This window comes from Astatotilapia calliptera, chromosome 14, assembly GCF_964374335.1.
Source record: "Astatotilapia calliptera chromosome 14, fAstCal68.1, whole genome shotgun sequence".
Classification (NCBI taxonomy): Eukaryota; Metazoa; Chordata; class Actinopteri; order Cichliformes; family Cichlidae; genus Astatotilapia; species Astatotilapia calliptera.
This window is the reverse complement of record NC_137435.1, coordinates 9,195,463-9,222,287: the sequence shown is the minus strand read 5'-3', so window position 1 is coordinate 9,222,287 and position 26,825 is coordinate 9,195,463. Positions and strand designations below refer to the sequence as shown.

The window sequence follows — 26,825 nt, the reverse complement described above, 5'->3', positions numbered from 1 at the left end:
AGTGTACCCTGCAGTGTTTCACCATAAACATGTGTAGCCAGGCTCCCATGTACATCCTTTTCGCTTGATTTTTTTTTTCCGGCAGTTCCATGAAAGCTTTACTTTTTGATAAAGGTTAGTGTAATCAATCTCCTAGATGTTTATATTTATTGCTCCAGTACAGCTGGGATGTTTCCATTTCCTGCTGATATTGAAGCATGAAAGACTGTGTAATAGATCACACACTGATTTAATGTGGCTGAAGTAAGGGAGAAATAATGGAGGGCTTAGTGAGAGTTAGGGGTTTGGATTACAATTAATACAAAGGGATCAGCATAATGAATGTAGACACCATTCGTTTTTATGGCTTATTATCCTCCTTGCCACATTTTAACTGGATCATTTTATGATTAGTAACTTGGACATTGTCTGCTGTTGGCTTGATTTCTTCCCTCTGGTTTGTTTCATTAACTTCCTGATTTTGATGGTATCTCATCATTTGTTATTGAATGTTTAGGTATACCTCTAATGAAACATAACTTTGGTGCTTTAGTTTTAATTCAAATGCCATTTAACGTCAGATTTCCTCAGCACAAAAGCGTTGCTCATGTATAAATTCATGAGAGGCTAATGGACGACTACATGTGATGTTCTACTTCACTTGTTTAACTGAATGGATTGGAAATGGCAGCTTTGCTACTCCTTTAGAGTTCATCAATTCAGAGCGTATTTATTTTCCAATTCCAGGCAGATCAGTATTTGTCTTCTCTTATCTGGAAGTAAACATCCGATGGTGTATGGTACATTGTATATGGCTTTTTGAGCCTGTTTTAATACTCACTGTTCAAAACTATTGAATGCAGTTGAGCTTTAAGCACAAGATGCCTAGTAGATAGTGCTTTAAAAATAAACAGCGAGTTAGTGCTGTTGATCTGATTTTATTGTGTTATATATTTGTTCTTGCTACATACTTATTTTCTATGTAGCTTCGGGGATTCAGCTCAGTATGTTGTATCTATAGGGGTGCTCAATCCCAATTTCAAGCAAAGGCTAGACGCTGAATATGTGTCTTGGGCTAATGCTATTAGTTGCGAAAGCAGGACTGCTTTGAAAGGAACATCTGGTTGGAGTGCCTCCCTGTTGCTCCCAAGTCTCAAGCAGAGATGGATTACTGCCATAGCATTTGGTGGAAGATGATTCAGCATGGAATTGGATGCCCTATATGGAACATGGCTTGGGACAGTGTGTTATGAATACAGTGTGTTAGTAGTGATAAAACGCTGGGGAGATTACTGAATCCAGACATTGTGATTCTGACTGATTTCTGACTGATTACATGCTTTGATTAATCTGGAAGTTGTTCATCTATTATTTCCTTGCTTTGGGCAGTAAGTCCGCACAGCTTACTTGTTTAACACACACACACACACACACACACACACACACACACACACACACACATACGGGTCTATGTGGTATGGCGGGACTATACTACGTCAATCCGCCCGGTGGTGGTTTAAGTGGACTACCCTTTTGAAAGGACTTAGAGCCAAGGGAGCGAGGTTAAAGTGTTCGAAAAAATCTGAAAAAAATTTGGGTCACTTCAGACCTCATACACTCCCTATAGAAGTCTAGATACACTGATACACACCAACCAGACTCTATTGTGTTTTCTGGAGACATTGTCCACTTGACAACAATGTGTTTTATGAGGTCCAAAAAAAGCAATATTGGGTCTTTAAAGGGACAATGATGTAATATGTAAATAGCTCATCATTACCATGAATACACATCTGACAGGACACAGGATTACTGGAACATCATTTTATTAGTGTTCTTGGATCTGAACATTAATTTTAACCATAAATAAAAAAAGAAATCTATGGACAAAAATGCCCACGCTTCCCACAGAAATATAAAAATATAGAAAACAGAAAAATTAAAAACATTTAAAATGAATTTTAATAGTTTAAAGGTAAATATTAAGGGGAGAAAATATGCATTTATAATTTTTTATTTTAAATATAACCCGTCAAAAAAAACCCTAAATAAATTAAATGTAAAAATTATGAAATACAAACTACTTCTGTATTTAACAAGAACTTTTTTTTCTTTAAACAGAACATCAGTGTTAACAACAATTGGCAATCTGACCAAGATGTAAAACCACAGCTCTCTAAACAGTTATTTTAGTTCATTTTTTTCTGCCTTTTTGCAGTTAATCCTCTGTTTCTTACAAAATCTCTTATGTTTTGAACTGTTCTTCCTGCCAACACCGGATCTTCTACCAATTTGCAATGACTGCATTCATTTTTGGTGGCTAGTTTCCCTTCGTTTATGTGGTCTTTCAAATGCCTCATCACTGCAGCAACCTCAGCCTTGGACCACATGTTTTTGGGAGCTCTTCGGGAATTGTGGGATTGAGCAGCATTTTTCTCTGGAAGATATATAAAGTAGTAGTAGTTAAAACAAACAAAAAACCAAACAAAAAAAACAAAAAACATTTGCTTGTTAAAAGAATGGATGCTACCCTGTACTAACTTCTGAAATGTGTTGCTACCATCAATATCAAAACGAGCTAAAATTCTGTTTGAAAATTTATCAAATTTCTAAAATGAGACAACATTTAGTGTTCCGCTGTGAATAAAAGACTGAATAAAAAGTTGAATAAAAGTCTCTTGATGCATGCTCAATCATCCAGGTAAGTAAATCCCAAAACGTTGATTCTGTTAATCTGGACGTAGCGTTTTCAGTGGGAGAAACATTTTGTCACTCATCCAAGTGACTTTTTGCCACCACTCTGCAGTTTGCCATATGTTGCAAAGTGATGAAACAATAATAAGCTTCGAGAACCAACTGCACCCCTTACCTTCAGAGGGAGCAGCAGTCTCACTTGCTGCAGGCATTGTGAGTAGTCCTTCATCTGCTGATTACACAATTTGATTAAGTTTTAATATTTGTAACAAACATTTTATCCACAGAAACCAAGCTAGTGGTAACTTACCACAATCTACAGTGTCTTGGGGCTGCGCTGTGTTTGTGGAATCAGCTACTGCATGTACAGGCTCACTGGTGCCACACGCCGACATTGTGAGTGATGTGTCATCATCATCTGATTCACTCTCACTGTCCTTTGTTTCAGCATCACTTAATGCAATTTCATCTGAGAAATTGTGGGGGAAAAAAACCCAAAAAAACCAAACACATACAACCCCCCCAAAAACCTCACATTAACAACGAGATATGACAAAAAACAGAGCAAATACTGGAAATTATAGTACATAGTTTTACTATTTAAGGCCTGCTGCTGGGTTGTTGCCCTCCTATGGCCTACTCCACATCCAGGTAGCACCTCCATGCTCTGGACACTACACTAACAGACACAGCAAACCTTCTTGCCACAGCTCACATTGATGTGCTACGCTAGATGAGCTGCACTACCTGAGCCACTTGTGTGGGTTGTAGACTGTCTCATGCTACCACTAAAATGAAATCACCGCCAGCATTCAAAAGTGACCATAACATCAGCCAGAAAGAATAAGTGCTGAGAAGTGGTCTGTGGTCACCACCTGCAGAACCAGTCCTTTATTATGGTGAATTGACTATAATTTCCACTTGTTGTCTACTCTATTTGCAAAACAGCATGTGAAACTGGTTGTCAGTGTTACTTCCTAAGTGAACAGTTTGATATAACAGAAGTGTGACTGACTTGGAGTAACATCGCATCGTTTAAGTGTTCCCTTTATTATTTTGAGCAGTTTATGTTATGGAATGGGGAATTGAGGACAATCCCAAGTATACCATTTTTACAAGGTCCTGCACCAATGAGGTAATACTACATTTCTTTAATTAGACGTGACCACCCATTAATTAAAAAGGGAGCAGTGTTCATTTCAGCTAGTCTTAACTTGTTGAACTCCATTAATGCTTTTTACTATATAATGTACCTATTCACTAAATGTCTCACCTTTGCACTTATAGCCAAGCCACTTGAGGGAGGAAACCAGTCCCACACACTGAATGCACTTGTCCAAAGATGATATTGTTGTGCACACCAGACGATGATTGTGACACTGTTAGCAAAATATTGCAACATTTATTTGTTTTGGACAGTTGGAAAGGTGAGGTGTTTTCAATTCAGTTGCAGATATCAACTAATAAACTTCATCCATGTAAATCACATCACACCCAGGTGACTGCCAAACACACACACACACACAGCATCCATAAGGAATGATGATAGATTAAATTATTAGTTCATTAAGTGGTACACTGGATTATATTTACCCTTTCAGGCTCTGGATGTTTCAGGTCCAGATCATTGTTTGGAAAGCTGTTTGGTTGCGGCTTTAGGCAGCTCACAGTCTTCTGAATCTGGCTGGTCTCAGTCTTCGTGTGTAACAGATAGAGAATGAAGACAAAAGAACAGTAATCTGACAGTTACTAAAAATGCATCACTCAAGAGGATGAATAGACCATTTCACTATTGGCAAATAGCGTAAGGTACACATCGTGCATGAGAAACATTCATTAAAATCTGTCCTAGGTCAATGTTACCTCTTCAAAATCTTGCACTGAAGAAGAATGCATGGCTTCTGAGTCTTGCTGAGGCATTTCTTCATCAAGATCCTGCAACAAAGAAAAGATGGCACAAAGATTAGACCAAGTGCTCTTCTTGCAACTGTACTGGGCAGGCCTGTGCTTCTGTTTTTAATTTGCATGTGTGTGTGTGGGGGGGGGCCTTTCCACTCAAGAAATGTTTTCTTCTGAAAAAAATACTGGCTACAATAGTTAACAACTGATTCCTTTGCAATCATCCATCCTCTTCCACTTATCCTTATCAGGATTGTGGGGTAGCAGTTTTGGGGCCTATACCAGCTACCATAGGGCAGTACAACCTGGACAGATCACCAGTCTAACATGGAAGGACAAGCATTTGCATTCACACCAAAGGGCAGTTTTGAATCACCAGTTAACCTAACCCCATAAGCTACATCTTTGGACTGTGGGAAGAAGCCAGAGTACACAGCCAGAGAGAGCCCATGCACTAAAGCAGTAAAAAGTGCCTAAAACAACTTAAGAAGTTGTATAGTACTATCTATCTTAATGTTCAAGCCTGAGTTTCAAAAAATTTCAACATAGAAACAAAGCACATGCAGTCAGTTCTGCATGCTGTAGGTCAAACTGTCAAGACATACGAGAAGACCCCTCCTAAAACCAGAGTGATGTCACCATGAAGCAAACTTTGACGGAGTCCCCCAATAACAGTGTGGTCCTCCTAAGTCACATTTGGGTGGTTAACACACACACACACACACTCAGATGTTATCCAGACTTGCACTTTGAAACAATGAAAAGGACCTACAAGCCACGGTCCATGTAAATCACATCACACCCAGGTGACTGCCAAACACACACACACACAGCATCCATAAAGAATGATGATAGATTAAATTATTAGTTCATTAAGTGGTACACTGGATTATATTTACCCTTTCAGGCTCTGGATGTTTCAGGTCCAGATCATTGTTTGGAAAGCTGTTTGGTTGCGGCTTTAGGCAGCTCACAGTCTTCTGAATCTGGCTGGTCTCAGTCTTCGTGTGTAACAGATAGAGAATGAAGACAAAAGAACAGTAATCTGACAGTTACTAAAAATGCATCACTCAAGAGGATGAATAGACCATTTCACTATTGGCAAATAGCGTAAGGTACACATCGTGCATGAGAAACATTCATTAAAATCTGTCCTAGGTCAATGTTACCTCTTCAAAATCTTGCACTGAAGAAGAATGCATGGCTTCTGAGTCTTGCTGAGGCATTTCTTCATCAAGATCCTGCAACAAAGAAAAGATGGCACAAAGATTAGACCAAGTGCTCTTCTTGCAACTGTACTGGGCAGGCCTGTGCTTCTGTTTTTAATTTGCATGTGTGTGTGTGGGGGGGGGGCCTTTCCACTCAAGAAATGTTTTCTTCTGAAAAAAATACTGGCTACAATAGTTAACAACTGATTCCTTTGCAATCATCCATCCTCTTCCACTTATCCTTATCAGGATTGTGGGGTAGCAGTTTTGGGGCCTATACCAGCTACCATAGGGCAGTACAACCTGGACAGATCACCAGTCTAACATGGAAGGACAAGCATTTGCATTCACACCAAAGGGCAGTTTTGAATCACCAGTTAACCTAACCCCATAAGCTACATCTTTGGACTGTGGGAAGAAGCCAGAGTACACAGCCAGAGAGAGCCCATGCACTAAAGCAGTAAAAAGTGCCTAAAACAACTTAAGAAGTTGTATAGTACTATCTATCTTAATGTTCAAGCCTGAGTTTCAAAAAATTTCAACATAGAAACAAAGCACATGCAGTCAGTTCTGCATGCTGTAGGTCAAACTGTCAAGACATACGAGAAGACCCCTCCTAAAACCAGAGTGATGTCACCATGAAGCAAACTTTGACGGAGTCCCCCAATAACAGTGTGGTCCTCCTAAGTCACATTTGGGTGGTTAACACACACACTCAGATGTTATCCAGACTTGCACTTTGAAACAATGAAAAGGACCTACAAGCCACGGTCCATGTAAATCACATCACACCCAGGTGACTGCCAAACACACACACACACAGCATCCATAAAGAATGATGATAGATTAAATTATTAGTTCATTAAGTGGTACACTGGATTATATTTACCCTTTCAGGCTCTGGATGTTTCAGGTCCAGATCATTGTTTGGAAAGCTGTTTGGTTGCGGCTTTAGGCAGCTCACAGTCTTCTGAATCTGGCTGGTCTCAGTCTTCGTGTGTAACAGATAGAGAATGAAGACAAAAGAACAGTAATCTGACAGTTACTAAAAATGCATCACTCAAGAGGATGAATAGACCATTTCACTATTGGCAAATAGCGTAAGGTACACATCGTGCATGAGAAACATTCATTAAAATCTGTCCTAGGTCAATGTTACCTCTTCAAAATCTTGCACTGAAGAAGAATGCATGGCTTCTGAGTCTTGCTGAGGCATTTCTTCATCAAGATCCTGCAACAAAGAAAAGATGGCACAAAGATTAGACCAAGTGCTCTTCTTGCAACTGTACTGGGCAGGCCTGTGCTTCTGTTTTTAATTTGCATGTGTGTGTGTGGGGGGGGGCCTTTCCACTCAAGAAATGTTTTCTTCTGAAAAAAATACTGGCTACAATAGTTAACAACTGATTCCTTTGCAATCATCCATCCTCTTCCACTTATCCTTATCAGGATTGTGGGGTAGCAGTTTTGGGGCCTATACCAGCTACCATAGGGCAGTACAACCTGGACAGATCACCAGTCTAACATGGAAGGACAAGCATTTGCATTCACACCAAAGGGCAGTTTTGAATCACCAGTTAACCTAACCCCATAAGCTACATCTTTGGACTGTGGGAAGAAGCCAGAGTACACAGCCAGAGAGAGCCCATGCACTAAAGCAGTAAAAAGTGCCTAAAACAACTTAAGAAGTTGTATAGTACTATCTATCTTAATGTTCAAGCCTGAGTTTCAAAAAATTTCAACATAGAAACAAAGCACATGCAGTCAGTTCTGCATGCTGTAGGTCAAACTGTCAAGACATACGAGAAGACCCCTCCTAAAACCAGAGTGATGTCACCATGAAGCAAACTTTGACGGAGTCCCCCAATAACAGTGTGGTCCTCCTAAGTCACATTTGGGTGGTTAACACACACACTCAGATGTTATCCAGACTTGCACTTTGAAACAATGAAAAGGACCTACAAGCCACGGTCCATGTAAATCACATCACACCCAGGTGACTGCCAAACACACACACACACAGCATCCATAAAGAATGATGATAGATTAAATTATTAGTTCATTAAGTGGTACACTGGATTATATTTACCCTTTCAGGCTCTGGATGTTTCAGGTCCAGATCATTGTTTGGAAAGCTGTTTGGTTGCGGCTTTAGGCAGCTCACAGTCTTCTGAATCTGGCTGGTCTCAGTCTTCGTGTGTAACAGATAGAGAATGAAGACAAAAGAACAGTAATCTGACAGTTACTAAAAATGCATCACTCAAGAGGATGAATAGACCATTTCACTATTGGCAAATAGCGTAAGGTACACATCGTGCATGAGAAACATTCATTAAAATCTGTCCTAGGTCAATGTTACCTCTTCAAAATCTTGCACTGAAGAAGAATGCATGGCTTCTGAGTCTTGCTGAGGCATTTCTTCATCAAGATCCTGCAACAAAGAAAAGATGGCACAAAGATTAGACCAAGTGCTCTTCTTGCAACTGTACTGGGCAGGCCTGTGCTTCTGTTTTTAATTTGCATGTGTGTGTGTGGGGGGGGGCCTTTCCACTCAAGAAATGTTTTCTTCTGAAAAAAATACTGGCTACAATAGTTAACAACTGATTCCTTTGCAATCATCCATCCTCTTCCACTTATCCTTATCAGGATTGTGGGGTAGCAGTTTTGGGGCCTATACCAGCTACCATAGGGCAGTACAACCTGGACAGATCACCAGTCTAACATGGAAGGACAAGCATTTGCATTCACACCAAAGGGCAGTTTTGAATCACCAGTTAACCTAACCCCATAAGCTACATCTTTGGACTGTGGGAAGAAGCCAGAGTACACAGCCAGAGAGAGCCCATGCACTAAAGCAGTAAAAAGTGCCTAAAACAACTTAAGAAGTTGTATAGTACTATCTATCTTAATGTTCAAGCCTGAGTTTCAAAAAATTTCAACATAGAAACAAAGCACATGCAGTCAGTTCTGCATGCTGTAGGTCAAACTGTCAAGACATACGAGAAGACCCCTCCTAAAACCAGAGTGATGTCACCATGAAGCAAACTTTGACGGAGTCCCCCAATAACAGTGTGGTCCTCCTAAGTCACATTTGGGTGGTTAACACACACACACACACACTCAGATGTTATCCAGACTTGCACTTTGAAACAATGAAAAGGACCTACAAGCCACGGTCCATGTAAATCACATCACACCCAGGTGACTGCCAAACACACACACACACAGCATCCATAAAGAATGATGATAGATTAAATTATTAGTTCATTAAGTGGTACACTGGATTATATTTACCCTTTCAGGCTCTGGATGTTTCAGGTCCAGATCATTGTTTGGAAAGCTGTTTGGTTGCGGCTTTAGGCAGCTCACAGTCTTCTGAATCTGGCTGGTCTCAGTCTTCGTGTGTAACAGATAGAGAATGAAGACAAAAGAACAGTAATCTGACAGTTACTAAAAATGCATCACTCAAGAGGATGAATAGACCATTTCACTATTGGCAAATAGCGTAAGGTACACATCGTGCATGAGAAACATTCATTAAAATCTGTCCTAGGTCAATGTTACCTCTTCAAAATCTTGCACTGAAGAAGAATGCATGGCTTCTGAGTCTTGCTGAGGCATTTCTTCATCAAGATCCTGCAACAAAGAAAAGATGGCACAAAGATTAGACCAAGTGCTCTTCTTGCAACTGTACTGGGCAGGCCTGTGCTTCTGTTTTTAATTTGCATGTGTGTGTGGGGGGGGGCCTTTCCACTCAAGAAATGTTTTCTTCTGAAAAAAATACTGGCTACAATAGTTAACAACTGATTCCTTTGCAATCATCCATCCTCTTCCACTTATCCTTATCAGGATTGTGGGGTAGCAGTTTTGGGGCCTATACCAGCTACCATAGGGCAGTACAACCTGGACAGATCACCAGTCTAACATGGAAGGACAAGCATTTGCATTCACACCAAAGGGCAGTTTTGAATCACCAGTTAACCTAACCCCATAAGCTACATCTTTGGACTGTGGGAAGAAGCCAGAGTACACAGCCAGAGAGAGCCCATGCACTAAAGCAGTAAAAAGTGCCTAAAACAACTTAAGAAGTTGTATAGTACTATCTATCTTAATGTTCAAGCCTGAGTTTCAAAAAATTTCAACATAGAAACAAAGCACATGCAGTCAGTTCTGCATGCTGTAGGTCAAACTGTCAAGACATACGAGAAGACCCCTCCTAAAACCAGAGTGATGTCACCATGAAGCAAACTTTGACGGAGTCCCCCAATAACAGTGTGGTCCTCCTAAGTCACATTTGGGTGGTTAACACACACACACACACACACTCAGATGTTATCCAGACTTGCACTTTGAAACAATGAAAAGGACCTACAAGCCACGGTCCATGTAAATCACATCACACCCAGGTGACTGCCAAACACACACACACACAGCATCCATAAAGAATGATGATAGATTAAATTATTAGTTCATTAAGTGGTACACTGGATTATATTTACCCTTTCAGGCTCTGGATGTTTCAGGTCCAGATCATTGTTTGGAAAGCTGTTTGGTTGCGGCTTTAGGCAGCTCACAGTCTTCTGAATCTGGCTGGTCTCAGTCTTCGTGTGTAACAGATAGAGAATGAAGACAAAAGAACAGTAATCTGACAGTTACTAAAAATGCATCACTCAAGAGGATGAATAGACCATTTCACTATTGGCAAATAGCGTAAGGTACACATCGTGCATGAGAAACATTCATTAAAATCTGTCCTAGGTCAATGTTACCTCTTCAAAATCTTGCACTGAAGAAGAATGCATGGCTTCTGAGTCTTGCTGAGGCATTTCTTCATCAAGATCCTGCAACAAAGAAAAGATGGCACAAAGATTAGACCAAGTGCTCTTCTTGCAACTGTACTGGGCAGGCCTGTGCTTCTGTTTTTAATTTGCATGTGTGTGTGGGGGGGGGCCTTTCCACTCAAGAAATGTTTTCTTCTGAAAAAAATACTGGCTACAATAGTTAACAACTGATTCCTTTGCAATCATCCATCCTCTTCCACTTATCCTTATCAGGATTGTGGGGTAGCAGTTTTGGGGCCTATACCAGCTACCATAGGGCAGTACAACCTGGACAGATCACCAGTCTAACATGGAAGGACAAGCATTTGCATTCACACCAAAGGGCAGTTTTGAATCACCAGTTAACCTAACCCCATAAGCTACATCTTTGGACTGTGGGAAGAAGCCAGAGTACACAGCCAGAGAGAGCCCATGCACTAAAGCAGTAAAAAGTGCCTAAAACAACTTAAGAAGTTGTATAGTACTATCTATCTTAATGTTCAAGCCTGAGTTTCAAAAAATTTCAACATAGAAACAAAGCACATGCAGTCAGTTCTGCATGCTGTAGGTCAAACTGTCAAGACATACGAGAAGACCCCTCCTAAAACCAGAGTGATGTCACCATGAAGCAAACTTTGACGGAGTCCCCCAATAACAGTGTGGTCCTCCTAAGTCACATTTGGGTGGTTAACACACACACACACACACACTCAGATGTTATCCAGACTTGCACTTTGAAACAATGAAAAGGACCTACAAGCCACGGTCCATGTAAATCACATCACACCCAGGTGACTGCCAAACACACACACACACAGCATCCATAAAGAATGATGATAGATTAAATTATTAGTTCATTAAGTGGTACACTGGATTATATTTACCCTTTCAGGCTCTGGATGTTTCAGGTCCAGATCATTGTTTGGAAAGCTGTTTGGTTGCGGCTTTAGGCAGCTCACAGTCTTCTGAATCTGGCTGGTCTCAGTCTTCGTGTGTAACAGATAGAGAATGAAGACAAAAGAACAGTAATCTGACAGTTACTAAAAATGCATCACTCAAGAGGATGAATAGACCATTTCACTATTGGCAAATAGCGTAAGGTACACATCGTGCATGAGAAACATTCATTAAAATCAGATCATTGTTTGGAAAGCTGTTTGGTTGCGGCTTTAGGCAGCTCACAGTCTTCTGAATCTGGCTGGTCTCCGTCTTCGTGTGTAACAGATAGAAAATGAATATACAGTGCATTTTTGAAGAGGCTTTTGAAACATTAAATAAACTGTATGAGAAAGATAAGTTTCAAGCTATTGTCTTTAAAATATTCACTGTCATGTATAGAGAATTTAAGGCCCTATGATTAAGAGACAAATAGTCAGTGTGATTTCTTTATTTTTTAAGCCATTGCTAAAGGAGTAAAACAATCACCTGTAGCAGCAACGAACTGTCACTAGGGCCCATTTATCTTCGAGGGACAAAATTTAAAATGAATCTAACTAAAGAGGCTACACAGCAAAATCTCCAGTGTTAAATTAACACTAGAGAGTGTCTATATGGGTCCACACAACACTGTTGAGTGTTGAATTAACACTTTTGACAGTGTTATATGTTTAAAAGTAACCTAGTCAGTTTTGAAGATTAACAAAGACTAACACTGAGCAGTGCTGATTTTCTAACACTGGAATATTTCTAACATTTTGAGTTATTTTCCAGTGTTAGAAAATCAGCACTGCTCAGTGTTAGCCATTGTTAATCTTCAAAACTGACTAGGTTACTTTTAAACATATAACACTGTCAAAAGTGTTAATTTAACACTCAACAGTGTTGTATTTAACACTCAGAGGTGTGGACCCTTATAGACACTCTCCAGTGTTAATTTAACACTGGAGATTTTGCTGTGTAGAATCACATTAAACATCAATCACTGTTAAAATTTAGAAACCGAAAGCCATTTTTTATTTCTGCATACCTGCTGATATTTTTTTAGTGCTTTTAGAGGGCTTTGATGTGGCAGCCATCACAATTGCCTGTTTTCCATTAGTACCTACCCCTGTTTTTCCAGTAGGTTATAGTACCATGTAGTTTTTCAGTAACTACTGCACCAAGGTTCCAAGTGATCCAAAGTGATCAGAAAATTTGACATAGACTGAATGCCACCAGGTGGCTGGTCAATGGTGTCACTCGATAAGTTATGAGTGCGCCTCCTTCGTGAAAATCCAAGCCATCATTTTTGAAACTCTGAAATGTTTGAAATAGCGACCAAAATTAACAGCGTGATCCCTGAATTGAACACTAAAGTATAGACTGAGCAGCAGGCATTTTGTCACCTTGACGTCCATGCTTGCTGTGGCATTTATATCACTGGATGCTCGGCTGCATTGCTATAGTTACCCCAGGCACAGTAGGTGATACTCAATTTCAGTGAAAAACTAGATGCCCTAAGTCACGTTAAGCCAATTTGAGTAGGTACAAATGTAAAAATGGCTTAGGGTATGCAATTTATCAGTTCCAAAAAGTACAATTGTAGAAATACCTTGCATCTCCAGAGCCAATCCGAGTCACCATAATTATAGTCTATTTCTTCACCTGGACTTATGTCTCTGCTTGCAAATAAGCATAGATGGGGCTTTCCATTGATATTTAATATTTTCATCTTAGCACTTGTCAACGACAACCACATCAGTCCAAGTCTGCCTAATGACCCATCTTCTTGAGATGCATCCACACTGTGGGGTTAGGCAAAAAAGTATTAGCTTAACTAGTTAGGAAGCTTTTTTTCATAAATCAAAAGCAATGTGTAATTTAATCTTAATCAAACTACACTGATATAATACGCACCACCAGAGTTTTCCATCAAACTTGAATTCAAACATGAACACCTTCAGGCTGTCATGATAAACTCTGTGTCTCCGCTCACATTCTTCTTTTGTTATGAGTTTACCTCTGTATTCCAAAAGAAAGTCTCCTTTTTGGAATGGAACAGTCGTGAAAATGCCCCGACCTGAATTGCAGAGGCATACCAAGTGAGTGACAAAAGACAGTGACAAACTCCAAATCTAATCCAAACTAAAGACCAACTTACCTTTGAAGGCATTTATGTAGTGGATATCAAGTCCCAGTTTGTCCCTTCCAGCAGAAACATGACAGACTGCATCCTCCCGTGGAGGAATGAGTCTCCTTCGCATGTTCTCCTGTACGATTGGCTGTATTACCAAAGCATATAAAGTATTACGATTATCGTCATCATTGTCATCATCATCAGTAGTAGCAGAACTAGCAGTAGTGTAGTTTACAGCATAAACACAGCTGACTTATTCATAGTGCTAATTTATGCCTTCTTTTAAAATGTTAAAGGCCTAGTACTCAAAATGGCGACATGTGACATTTCTGTAATGGCGACTGCAGAGAGTGATACAAGTACTGAGAAAGCTTAGGCATCAAAACTGTAAGAAGTTTTTTCTTCAGGCATATAAATAAATACACGACTAAATACACTTATACCCTTGCTTTTATTTTAGGGCTGTCAGCAGAATGGACAGACATTGGACAAACTGCCCGAAATTAGCTAACAGCGACATCAGGGATTTTGACTCAGACTGCGCTGGTTTAATTGTTAATCGCGTTAGTCGCGATGTCGGCATTAACACGTTTAAGCCACAATAATGCTTTAACACCGAGTAAATCCTAACACGGGTTAGCCCGCTTTATCGCGTTGACGCGGTTAGTCGTCAGCCCTATTTTATTTACTCAATGACAAACGCTGGGGCCGTTTTACTTCTTCAAAGACTCACTAACAGTCCATAAAGCATAAATTAAACCAGTTTAATATAGGCCTGTGCACCTATAATTTCATATAGTATTAAAGTCATGGTGCATTTTACATTAAAAAAGGCTTACCTTTGTGTTTTTAATCCGTCTTCGTATTGCCGTCGACATACACTTGTTAAAGGGCACGCGCGCGAAAGTTGTGGCGCCGTTTCCTGTAGGTACCGCCTATATATATAGCCTACCAATCACAATGACTTCCGGCCGTGTGTATTGAAAATGTGTATTAAATTGCAGTACCTACACACATCCACTCTAACTCGAAACGTCGCTGTGCAATACACTGGAATACACAAAAATCAGGTGAGGGGTATAGGTGGACTTTTAAGAAAATCAGAAAATCTTTTAATTATAGTTTAATAAATGAATTTACACTACAGTTTAAGCAAATACAGGTCAAAAGATAAATAATGACCTCATAAGAAGTAGAAAAAATTATTATTTAGACACTTAAAAATGCATTTACAAGTCATGTTTTAGGGGGACACATGAATACACAGCAAAAAGTCGAAATGTCCCCGGAGCCCAGGTACAGCGCAGGTCAAATGTCAATCCATACCACATAGACGCACTCACACACACACACACACACACACACACACACACACACACACACACACACACTTCAAGCACTTCAAGCACTTTCTTCATGTGACAAAAATCTCAGAGTATTTAATAAAAATATAATAATTAAACAAAGTCAAATATTTAAACAGCATATTTTCTAAAATACCCCCCAAACACATTTCCCACTGATTCTGAGGCTTTTTGGGATCCTTATCAAACTAGACAGAATATTTGATGAATTATTTTAATTTCTCTTTAAATGGACAGCTCTCCTTAAAAGTGGGAGAAGATACTTATTGGATAATGTACATCTAATCCAGTGCACTTGAAATCTAGTTTTTAATGATATTTCAAGTGAACCAGACGGCAGCTATTTGTCTTAAAAAGAAGATACAAATCCCTGCTGAAGAAAGAGGCTCTATATCTCAGCAGTAACATTTGCATGTGGCATATTTTTTCCTGGAAAGCACAATGTGGTGGTTATTGTGCTGACAACCTTGTCTGCACAGTTTAAATATGTGGCTCCAACTTCCTGGAGAGAATCACGGTGTACTATTTATTTTATTGGTATCACAGTATGTCATTACAAACCTGAAGAAGCTTTTTTTCCAGTCCTGCCAAGGCCAAAATTGCTTTCACTAGGTGTCCTGACAGTTTGTCCAACTGGAATCACAAGAATGAAAACCGGCAATTGTGTTTGGCAGGCGCTTGCACAGTGTGACATAAATTGTGATTATAGTTTTACAGGCATAATGTATAAATTTATGCACATTAAATGTTATAATATTAAATGCATCTAATTGTACTTTTAGTGTAGAGACTATTATGTTTCTTTACAACTTGTTTTACAGCTTTGGGTTTGGTCACAGCAGTGTAAGTGTTTTTTTTTTTTTCTTTCTTTCTTTCTTCCTTCTCTGGTAAAACGACAGCCGTGGCTGACGCAGGACTCAGCCTTGGACTAACCTTGGGGAAAGCGCTCTTTCACCACGGGGGGGGTAGTGAGGTGAGCAGAAGTTCAGGACAGCCACGATGCTACTTCAGGGCACAGGAGGACAGCTGAGCTAAATCCATGTTGCTGCTGCACTTGCATTTATAACAGCAATGTGTTCACAATCCACACTTGTACAGTGATTGTTCCAAGTTGTGCTTCGTGGCTAACAACAGAGAGCTCTTCATATGGCTACCGTCTTGCAGTGGTCGTTGTTAACATTTCCAGTCCAGAGCTGTGCAGCTCTGCATCTGCAGTTTATATTCTAATATTTTCCTATTTCCTATTATTTTCCTCGTTAAAGAAGGTCTCTATGATGCCATCATAAACCAAACTGTGTTTACACTTGATATGTTTCAGACGGGCTCGAAGAACATCAGTATGATTGACTTCAGTGAAACCTATTTATGTGCATGATCTCCCCAAGTGCCTATCGACCAGTGACCCGCAATCACAGTTGGCCAGCTCATTCTGCCTGCTTTCTGGCTGCAGTGGAGTCATAGCCAATTCTCTGGAACAGTTTTATCTGTCTTACTTTTTTAAGAGTGTGAGCAAATTATCGAGCCACCACCGGCCCAGAAATGTCCTTGAGGCTTTAAAGTAAGTTTACACTGCTAAATCTAACAAAGCTGTACCTCAAGTTTCTAGCATTCTGAAAGCTCCCACACCTTCAGAGATCCCATGTCTCTGCTGACCAGGCTTTTTGTTTTAGTACCACATATGGTAATATGGTACTGTGCAAAAGTCTTGAGCTACCCCTTATTTTGCAAAATTTGCGGGATTCCCCCCCCCCCCCCCCCCCCTTTCTTAAGGACATGACTGTGAGATATTGTTCGTCTTCGTTTTTTAGTCCTGGAACTTATTTTTTCCTCCACCTGTCTAGTTTCCTCCAAAGTTTTAAGTACACACTACACACCGTGCTGTGACATATACTAGGTTTTTGCCTAATAGCTCTTTGGGAACCAATTTGTTGGTGCGAAAATACTATTTCATGCCTGCCAAAATGTGTTATGTTTTTATGACAGGCAACTAGTAACAAAGTACCCAAAAAAACAATTTGGTTAATTGCTATTTTTTCTTTTACGTGCAGATAAAGCACTGGTTCATCCCTTGAGTTGGGTGCTTTGCTACAGCTCGAATGAGTCATAGGTCAGTGTTAAGTGGCTTGAAGACAAAAAAGTGCCTCGAAAACTACAGCTAATACAAGAAAGTCTTGCTGATTGGAAGTAAAATATAGAGAAATGAGAGGTGAGCAATTTTTCATGTAGAGTTTTCAAACAATAGGAATATCAAGTTTTAAAAGTGGGCTACTCAAGGTACAGGGACACAAGTTGTCATCTATAGATCATTAAAGTCTACAGCTTGTTTAGTTTCAGTGTCTTGCTTGTTAGACTGCGTCTTCTCAGAAATGTTGAAGCATAAAGGTTTATAAAAATTACTACTTTATAAATTATTTTGGTGGATCCAGTAGAAAGATGAGAGAGTAAGTAGCCTGATGATTGGAAAATTTGATTCCTGTGGCATATATCTACCTTACCTGAGTAATGATAAGTTTTTAAAAGGTAGGTGTGGTGGCCATGATGAGTCATGGTTGCTTGTATAAAATATCATGTGACTATATTTTTTTTGTTGTCTGCCTTGGCTGTCTTATTTTAGGTGTAGGCACATCTGCTTCTCCTCTGGATTCTTTCTCAGCGTTTTTGTCCTGTACAGGATATTTTAAAAGGTGCAGCTTTTAATTTACTGGCTTGGTCATTGAGCCAAAATGTTCATTTTCAGTCACTGTGAGGAAATATTTGTGAAACACTGTGACATCTGCTCTTTTGGCAGCCGGTCCATACCGAGCAACATCTCGGAGTCTCATTTAGAGAATCCACAGAGCTCAATGGACTGTTTGGCCCTGACTCTGTCTGAAACCCGTCCTTAACCTAAAGTGCCATGCTAGACATAAACACTATATGCACACACATCTAAAATTAGCCTGGAAGGGAATCTTTCAGCCAAGGAAATCATCTGAACTAGTGAATTAAAAGCTCTAAAGAGTATTCCCCAAATAAATATATATAAATATGACTTCACAGCTTCCATCTTAAAATCATTTACTTTCAGTTTTTTGAAGCTCTGCTACTGAAGTCACTTGGACTGTCAAGTTTACTTTCCTTGACTGGATGACTGGATGTGTAAAGCGCTTTGGGGTCCTTAGGGACTAGTAAGGCGCTATATAAATACAGGCCATTTACCATTTTTTTCCTGTGAGGTTTAATGTTTTCAAATATATTGTATCTGGCATGCTTTAAAAAAGTCAAATTCAATCTTGATAGTCAATCTTTGTTTCCTATATAAATAATAAAAGAAAAGAAAATATCCCAAGACTAAATTGCATAACAAGGTGCATTTAAAAAAAATGACTATTCTAATTATAAGTGATGTCCTGCTCAAAACTTTTGGCTTGATCCCAGTCAGAATCCTTTAAATATGGACATCTACCGATATAAGGAGAGAGACGTGGAATAATTTTATAAGTGGTGCTGTATTCTTGGGAAACAAATAACCCTGAATATATGCAAAAGCATATTTTTAATATTCAAGACATTTTTATCTCAACTACAAAAACAAAGTTCCAAGGCTTCTTACTACAAACAATCCTTCAGAAGAGACACTGGTAAAGTGTACCATCAAAAATCTCACAGCAGTAATAACAGTTATTAACAGCTGACTGTTTTGTGCATTGCACTATGTCATTGTGTGTAAGCTAACATGTGAATCTGAAATCCGCACTGCTTGTTCACATTCTGCACAAGCTAAATACATGTTGACACCTCAGGTGCAGATACTGCACAGGTTTGTGAATTTCCAGCTGCCGTTAAGTTATGAAATCTTGTTTATTCATTCCTTTTGACAGCTGTCATTTCATTCAGTGAGTAGGAATGATTTTGCTACACCTACAGCAGTCAAGCATGTTTAAAGTTCAGACCAGTGTTCATGTCGATACTTTATGAGACCGAGGGTATGTGACCTGTTAAACGTGGGGTCATGCTCAGCATGGCAGGTGAATAAGAAAGCACCAGTCTAAAAGTTACAGAAGGATAAAGTAAGTAGAAGAGGAGAAAATGTATCTCTGTGGATTTAATCAACCGGCCATGATCCCCCTCAAGCCACACAGCTACATCAGTGTGATTTAAATGCAAACCCATTTGCTGCATTAATGCAGTGATATATGCTTAGAGCTGAAAATCCTGTAAGGATTTCGTTAAAACAAATACTGCAACACAACATCATTAATCGTTAAACGTTAACAAAGCTTGTAGCTATTCTGCGGAATACTTGCATATTTTATTTATTATTGAAATGAACAAAATAGTTCAACTGTTTTGTGCAAAGTATGAAAGATGTTTATTCAAATGTCCTTTTGAATTCCAGATGGAGCAGGCTGTTTTTACTTTGCTGTCATATGGCTGTGTTTTTTTTCCTTTAGGCAGGATATATCACTTCACTGTGCATAGATGGACCTCGGTGTCCTTTGTTACTTTGTCATCTGTCACACCAGGCTTACAATTAAATTATGTATCGTAACCTCATTCTTTCACTGACAGAAAGTTACTATATTATAGTAGCAACGTTGTTATATTTTGTTTGAAAATGCCGTTAACAGTGACCATAAGGGTATTTAAAAGATGGGCATACCCACCATGACATCATGTGTTGGTTTGCTATGTGACAGTTTGAAGTGTCAGCATTAGTTTTTTGCCTGCTGACATGTTGTTGTTTTGGAACCTAAAGTGATCATATTTAGAGAAGATTGTGGTGTGCTAAATGATCAGCTAATGCTAAACTGGTTGGCAAGCTACATTCATAAAGTGTAAAGGTGCAATATACACACATGTACACTAATTAATGCAAAGTAATAGATTCATAAAATACTTGCAGTCACTAACACACCACAGATTTCAAGATGTATTATTTATTAAAAATAAATACGGTGAGTTGGGGTGATTGTAGCTCAGGAGACAGAGCTGATTATTGGAAGGCTGCTGGTTTGATCCCTGGCTGCTGTAAATGTTTTTTGAGAGCTTTAAGAATTACCAGTATAACACCAGACGACATACATATTAAAATAAAATAAATAAACACAAAAAAGAAAACACAAAAACTGGATTATGAAGGGTTAGACTATCCTCTTTTTGTAAAAGCATATTAAAGCTCGTTCTTATGCTGTGAAGTTGGGCATTTTAACATTGGACCGACTCACTTATGGAGTCAGGTAAAGTGGCCATTAGAGGAGCAGCAGTTTTTTCTATAACAGAGGTTCCTATTCGAAAACAACAAAACAAACAAACCAAAAAAGTTGGCGAGTTTAAAAGCCAGCGCTGTGACATCATCATGACAGCAGTCACTGTTTAACAAGGTTAGCCTAAGCTACTTGACATTTACACTCACCGCACAAAAACTGGATTACGTGAGAAACCGGATTAGGGATGAAATCGGTGGCCGGTGATTGAATCAAACCATTGCTTTTAACAGTGTCAGTTCAGCTCCTCTAACCTCGCTGTGCTTGAAGGCTCCAGAATGACACTCTGGGGGGGGGGGAGAGAGAGAGAGAGACAGTTGGCCTCTGTCAGTACACTCGTTCTCGTTCAGAGGGCAGCTGGTGCTTCCAGGTCCTCCTTCAGTGGTGTTGCGGACGGTGTGTGCCTGTGTTTCTGCACTGAGCCGTGTGATTGCCGTGTGGCAAAGAGCATGGCCAAGCCTCGCTCGGGGCACCTGCAGATTAGTGTGTGTGGTGCCTGAGTGCCCATGTTTCTTGGCTGCCCAAACCTCTCCTCTTTCTTCCTTTTTTGTCTTAAGTTATTGGCTTCTGTTTAACAACTCAGTCCAAATGCGCAAATGTCAAAGGCCCTTCAAGGCACTTGTTATGTTTTTAGTGTTTTTTTTAATAATGATATCAAGCATGCAGACATTTTGTCCATTGAACGCGCCCCCCCCCCCCCCCCCCCCCCCAAAAAAAAAAAAAAAAAAAAAAAAGAAATTGGGGATTTTTGTCACTTTGTTGACCTAAACTGGTAGAATGCTATACAGGAAAGAGCACACTGGGGAAAAAAAACATACCAGCTGACATACTAGTTCCTGACATCAATTTGGAATTTTTCAGCAGTAAAATCCTTGGGGAGAGAGTACTGGGTGTATGTTTAGATTGACGAGTGATTTCTGTGCGCTATAAAACCACCACAGCAACAGCTCCTACTAAGAAAACTCTTTTCTTGGCTCAGTTTTGAGCTTTGGTGAGTGAATATGCATCTAAGCTGGTGCATCTCTAAGACAGGCCATGTATAGCAAAGCAATGACTCTTTTCACCCTATTTAACACAACTTTATGGATTATTATTGCAAACACTGAGTGCAATACTCTTTTTCTGACAAAAGTGTATTTTACTCAGTTGTATGTAGCATTTGTATTCTATTTTATTCTATTGTGTATATATATTATTTTATTCTATTCTATTCTATTGTGTACAGTTGTGTACAGTATCTTATTCTATTCCAGTGTTTTCTAATTTTTGCTATGTAACTATGTGCTGTCCACTTTCTGCTGTAACAAAACAAATTTCCCACGTGTAGGACTAATAAAGGTTATCTTATCTTATTTTATCTTGTTAATACTGTCCATTTGATAAATAAAGATGTCCAAGAAGGAAAAGTACAAAACTTGTTTAAAAATTGCTGTATTACATTGCAGGTGAATTTCTTTTGGCTCCAGCTAAAACCATTTTTTCCCCTTTAAAACCAGATACGAACAAAAGATTCATATCTACACCGTGACATCACCAACTAATGATGACTGATCAAGTCTTTCTTTGAAGATTTGATTTTAGCATTTTGTTTTTTGTAGCCAGTCTTGACCCTATTTCTTTCGCATATTTATGGAAGCTGCATGCTCAATTTATACCCTGTATGAGTGTGTTAAAAAATATGAAACAACTTAAGGTGCACATGACCAGGTTGTCTCTGAGGTTTATTTACCTTTGCAAAAGGGTTAAAACAACAGTACAGACACTAAAACAGCAGTCTGCATGTTTTTTTAAGCAAGAGAATATTTATAGAGATGAGTTACCTAACTGCCATGGTCACAGAATGTCATCAGAACACTGTGTGATAAAAGATAACTCATAAATCAACATGTGGTTTATCTGAAAGATTGCATGGAGACATGTTCAGTAAGTTCATCTTGACACAGAGAAGAGGAGTCTTAAAATTTGCTATCGCAAGTGCAGTTCCCAGGCCTAGGTACCTGCTAATTACGTCTAAATAGCATGCAAACCCTAAAATTAGATTCATTCAAACCAGAACACAGTGTTCTTGAGTGGTTTATTAGTACAATTAAGCTGGAGATATTTTGTGCCAGAATTTAAAAAAAGCTACCAAGACCTAAACATGGTCAAGCGCTCCAATGCAGTGGCTCAAATTAGATTAGGTGACAGCTAGCAGGCAGCCACTGGCTACAGCTGTCTGTGTCAGCATCAACTTGTCAGTCAAAGCAGCCATAGCCCTGCATAATCTTAGTCCTTTATCCAATTAAAATGGGTGATTATGTAAAAAATTCAATGAACATGGGTAAAATAGGCATTTGCCACCTGTTTTATCCATATCAAACACAATATTAAATTGAATCATCAATGCTGTCATCCCTGGAGAGTGTTCTGATTTTGATTTTCTCTACAAGAGTAGCCTGTATATTTTTTAAAACTAATGAGACGAACTAAATGACTTGAAATCCACAACCACACTTAAGACCTTTCAATCTCTCCATAGTGCTGTTTCTGAAACATGTAAAAGCAAAAATAAGTTGCATCTGTTTTCGGCTGGCAGCAGTGTAGCTAGAGCAAAGCTAGTTTTTGGTTGGTTAATTAGTGTTCTTTTCCCCATAATATAATTATAGCTGAATTCATTTGCTTTTTCTCCTCCATTTCTGGAGGTAATTGCTGTGCTTTCTGGGGATTAAGTGAAGGGCTTCACACTGTGGGCAAACTCCACTGTTGGCACTGTAGTGTGACTCTGCTGTTTCACAGCCATCTGGCTCCTCTGTCTGTCTAGACCCAGGTTGTTTTACCACACCCCAGTCCATCTTGAATTTATAAATGGCCATAAATTCTGACAGGATCTAATAATTCCACATGATTTCCATCTTAAATTTGCAGTCATTCCTACAGTATTTGGTTGTTTAGCACTCCAAAAAGTATTCACAGTATTTGTGGATTTAATTAATTAATTAATTAATTCTGTACCCACACTAAAACCTACTGTCAAGAAATGAAAACTGGGATTTATGTAGAGCTGATGCTTTTTCATTGATTTACAATTACACGCTCAAAACTGAAATATATGGTAGCTTAATCCGTAATGGTCTTCTTATTGGTAGTTTTTAAAACCTGTCTGACATAGCTCACAGTATGGTTAGCAGTATATATGTAAACTAAGATTATTTAAACACAGTTTCATTACAGGACTAAAAGATGCTGGGAAATGAGTGGGAAATACTGGTGGCTGCTTTTGAATGGTACAAGCTCTTGTCTTTGTGTAAACTTTGCCAAAACAAATTAGCTGGCAAATTACTGTTCCCACTTGATTCCAGCTCATGTTTTGAATATGACACGGACATGGGAAATTAAAACAAATAAAATATATTATATATATATTTTTGTATTATATTGTGAACTGAAGCACTCCCAAAAGTAAATTTGAAACCATCCATCGTTTTTCAAGTCCGGCCTCCTATAAATCCCGGAAGCTGAGGCATCAAACATAATGAATGTAACGGTGCAAAAGTACTACACTTATTTTTTTTGTCTCATTTTACTAATCTACACACTTCTTCCTCACGGACTCAATAAACAAATACCACAGTTTGTCCATTTGAGCTATTACATATTTTTGAATATGCATATGCCCTGCAGAAGGATTTGCAGACAGCATGCTGTCTGCAGTTTGTCTGGAATTGATCAGTGTATGTGAATGAGAACGATGCATTGTTGACATTTCTCCCATTTCAGTGAGCAGCATTCTGCTCAGCAGCCTCATGACGTTAGGCAGATTGAAGCTGACAGATTGTGTTGATGCAAGTAATTACACACTAGATCAAATAAGACCATAATAGAGCCATCAATCACTGTGCTGCCAACATACCACACTCATGCAGTAGGCATGTGTTTAGTTTTCTTAGACAGTACAGTATTAAACTTGGTCAGGGTTTTTTAGTTCAGTATTAAACTGCCGTCACGTTTTCAAAGAATCTGTTTACTCACTATGTGAATTCAGCTGTTTCTTAGTTGATATTTTTGTTGGGGGGGTTCGTACAAGTTGTTCCTTCAACACTTCAATGCCACGAGATACTCAACAGACACTTTCCATGCACATGATTTCAGCTTGTTCACACTGTCTTTGTTTTTTTTGGGGTGTTTGATAACCTTTTTGACATTCAGCTGGAGAGAAAAGTGAAAAACACTTTGTCTCGCTCGATATAAACTGAGCATGCACTTGACTGTGTTGTTTTATGTTTCTGTGGCTTGGTTAAGAGGAGCTTTCACAGCTTGTAAAACTCTGCTGTAGATGATTGTTTCCCTCTGCATCTCTGTCCACGGTGTCTATTTATGGTATCACTGATTATTACATATGCCCCATAGCTGACAAAAAGGCACAAATTTTGTGCTTGTGTAGTCATAATGTAAATATTCTCATGTTTCAATATGAGATGTGCACATAGCCATGCTTTTTCTTTTGTCCACTCAAGTCAGAGCTGAATTATTTATTTTCTCCCACCATGAACGAGACTCTCAGGGTTGAGGTAGAGGTTGAAATAGAAAAAAAGTCTTGCTCTTTCCCTCCTTTTTTTTTTTTTTAAATAGCTTCACCAAGTGAATGAAACAGATTGTGCACTAAAGCTGAACTACAGTAATGTAGGTCCACATTGTTATTAGTGATTTTAGCTAAAGCATGGAATAGCTGCTTGATTATATGAATATATTTTCTCCCTCCATCAACAACGAAATAACAAGTCTGTTTTTTACAGTCTATACATGCCCGCATATCAGAGTGGAAAAAAGCTTCTTTGACTAATTGAAAAGTAGTACAATAGCAGTATAGAGTAAATTTTTTCCTTTTTTTTTTTTTTTTACTAAAAGCACTTCATATAAAATATTTTTTAATGAAAAGCAGAGCTAATGCAGTAGCAAGAATACAGAAATGTTTCAGCGAGGCGTGTAATGTTCTTTTTGTCAAAAGTAGGTTGGCGCTAAAATGCCTCGTTAGGTTTAAAAATTTTATTTAATGACAGCACTGACAGTTCAAATGGGTTTTTTGTCTAGAAAACAATCTCCAGATTATGCAGTCCTCATCAGCTCATTGTGTTTATCTTTCTCCCTCACAGCTGTTTCACAAAAAGAAAAACAAACTATACACCAATACTGCAATACCTGGTCAGCCTTAGACAACTGGAAAAATTAATGATATGTTAATTAAAAATATCTTTTTGGCTTAAAGATATGCTGGAAATGTAAAAAATACATTGATGTTTGTGTTCAGATATTGATCAAATATCATCTTCTCCTTTGTTGCCATGTTAATAATGATTGATTGACTGTCATTTTTCCTTGTGGCTCAGTTTAGTTGCATTTTCTTTGATACACAAATTTTTTTTTTACTGTTCTATTTATGTCAAGTGTGAGGGTTTATATTAGCACTTGCATCATCACTCCTTTTTGAATGAGCAGCATTTGAGATCCACTGTGCTCAGCTTCAGCGATTTCATATTCTACCTAGCCTGAGAAATGAATCATGGATGATCCCAGCACGCAGTGATAAAGCCTTTTCTAAGGAGCAGAGATTTCTTCATTTTCCTTACCGCGGCTACATGACCATTTCTGTTATGGGAGGATTCTACTTCATGAGTGCTGAATTTTCATGTGAATTTCTTTTTGTGATGTGCACGAGTCTAAAGTCTAGTATTTTGTTATTATAAAGCGACCATTTTGGAGGATATGGGGGCCAGTGTGGAAAGGGATTTGTCCGTTTTTCTTTGGTTAATGTCGGTGGATTTTCCAGGACTGACAAGCCACGCTGGTGGAGCAAGCGGTAAGCGGTGGAGTAATTACACCGCAGGACCGTGAGGGAGACAGGCAGAACTGCTTGGATTCAGAGGTGTTGAGAATGGCTGAAGTGGCCTGGCCTATCATGAGGGGGGTGATGGAGTGGTGAAAGAGGGCAGCTGGTGCTTAAAGAAATGGCAAGCAGTGAGGACAGTTTGTCAGTGGAACCATGACCAAGATTGGAAGAACAGTATTTTACAGCATACAGACTGACAAGCAACAGCTTACTTACAAGTGTCACTCACAAAAGATTGCCATAGGCCCCTTAGTTGTTTTGGAGGCAGGCTTGCAACTCCCATACCCACTCTGACACTCACATTTGCTTATCATTTACCCAGGCTACTGCTTAGTTTTACCTGACTAATAGAGTAAAAGGGTGAAGCTTCCTAACAAATTCTCTACATATAATTGACCAGAATATCATGGCTATTAGACTAATTAACAGCATTAAGTGACTGCAAGCCATCATTCCCATTAGTTCCGCAGCATGATGTTGACTGAGAAGCCTTTGAAGTTCCCATGAAGATGGTAATATACCTGCAACAAGAGACAACAGGGTATCATACTTGACCCCCTGCCTCATCCCGATGTTAAATATGTAAAACTCCCTGCTCACTGCTGCTACAAAGACTCTTGTAATGAGCTCAAACCTCTCATTAATTGTCCTTTTCCACTGGCTGTTAGAGCACGCTCTAACTAGTGTCTAGTACATAATG

The 26,825-nt window shown here is 39.1% G+C and overlaps 2 protein-coding genes across 3 annotated transcripts in view; one reads left to right on the top strand and one right to left on the bottom strand.

The window, feature by feature from the left end:
- nbeab (neurobeachin b) overlaps positions 1-26,825 on the top strand; it is a 214,782-nt gene that overhangs the window by 14,004 nt on the left and 173,953 nt on the right. The window lies entirely within an intron of this gene.
- On the bottom strand, positions 1,789-15,034 carry LOC145420116 (uncharacterized). Of its 2 annotated transcripts, none has more exons than XM_080288890.1 (21): positions 14,492-15,034; positions 13,677-13,797; positions 13,433-13,595; positions 13,128-13,320; positions 11,482-11,583; positions 10,547-10,618; positions 10,277-10,378; positions 9,342-9,413; positions 9,072-9,173; positions 8,137-8,208; positions 7,867-7,968; positions 6,940-7,011; positions 6,670-6,771; positions 5,742-5,813; positions 5,472-5,573; positions 4,537-4,608; positions 4,267-4,368; positions 3,947-4,052; positions 2,984-3,142; positions 2,849-2,905; positions 1,789-2,416 (listed from the first exon to the last, which is right to left on the bottom strand). In XM_080288890.1, the coding sequence occupies exons 1-21, from the start codon at positions 14,528-14,530 to the stop codon at positions 2,169-2,171; spliced, it is 2,232 nt and encodes a 743-aa protein (XP_080145016.1). In that variant the 5' UTR covers positions 14,531-15,034; the 3' UTR covers positions 1,789-2,168. The 2 variants fall into 2 exon arrangements, with proteins under 2 accessions (XP_080145016.1, XP_080145017.1); XM_080288891.1 differs by having other exon boundaries at positions 2,849-2,902.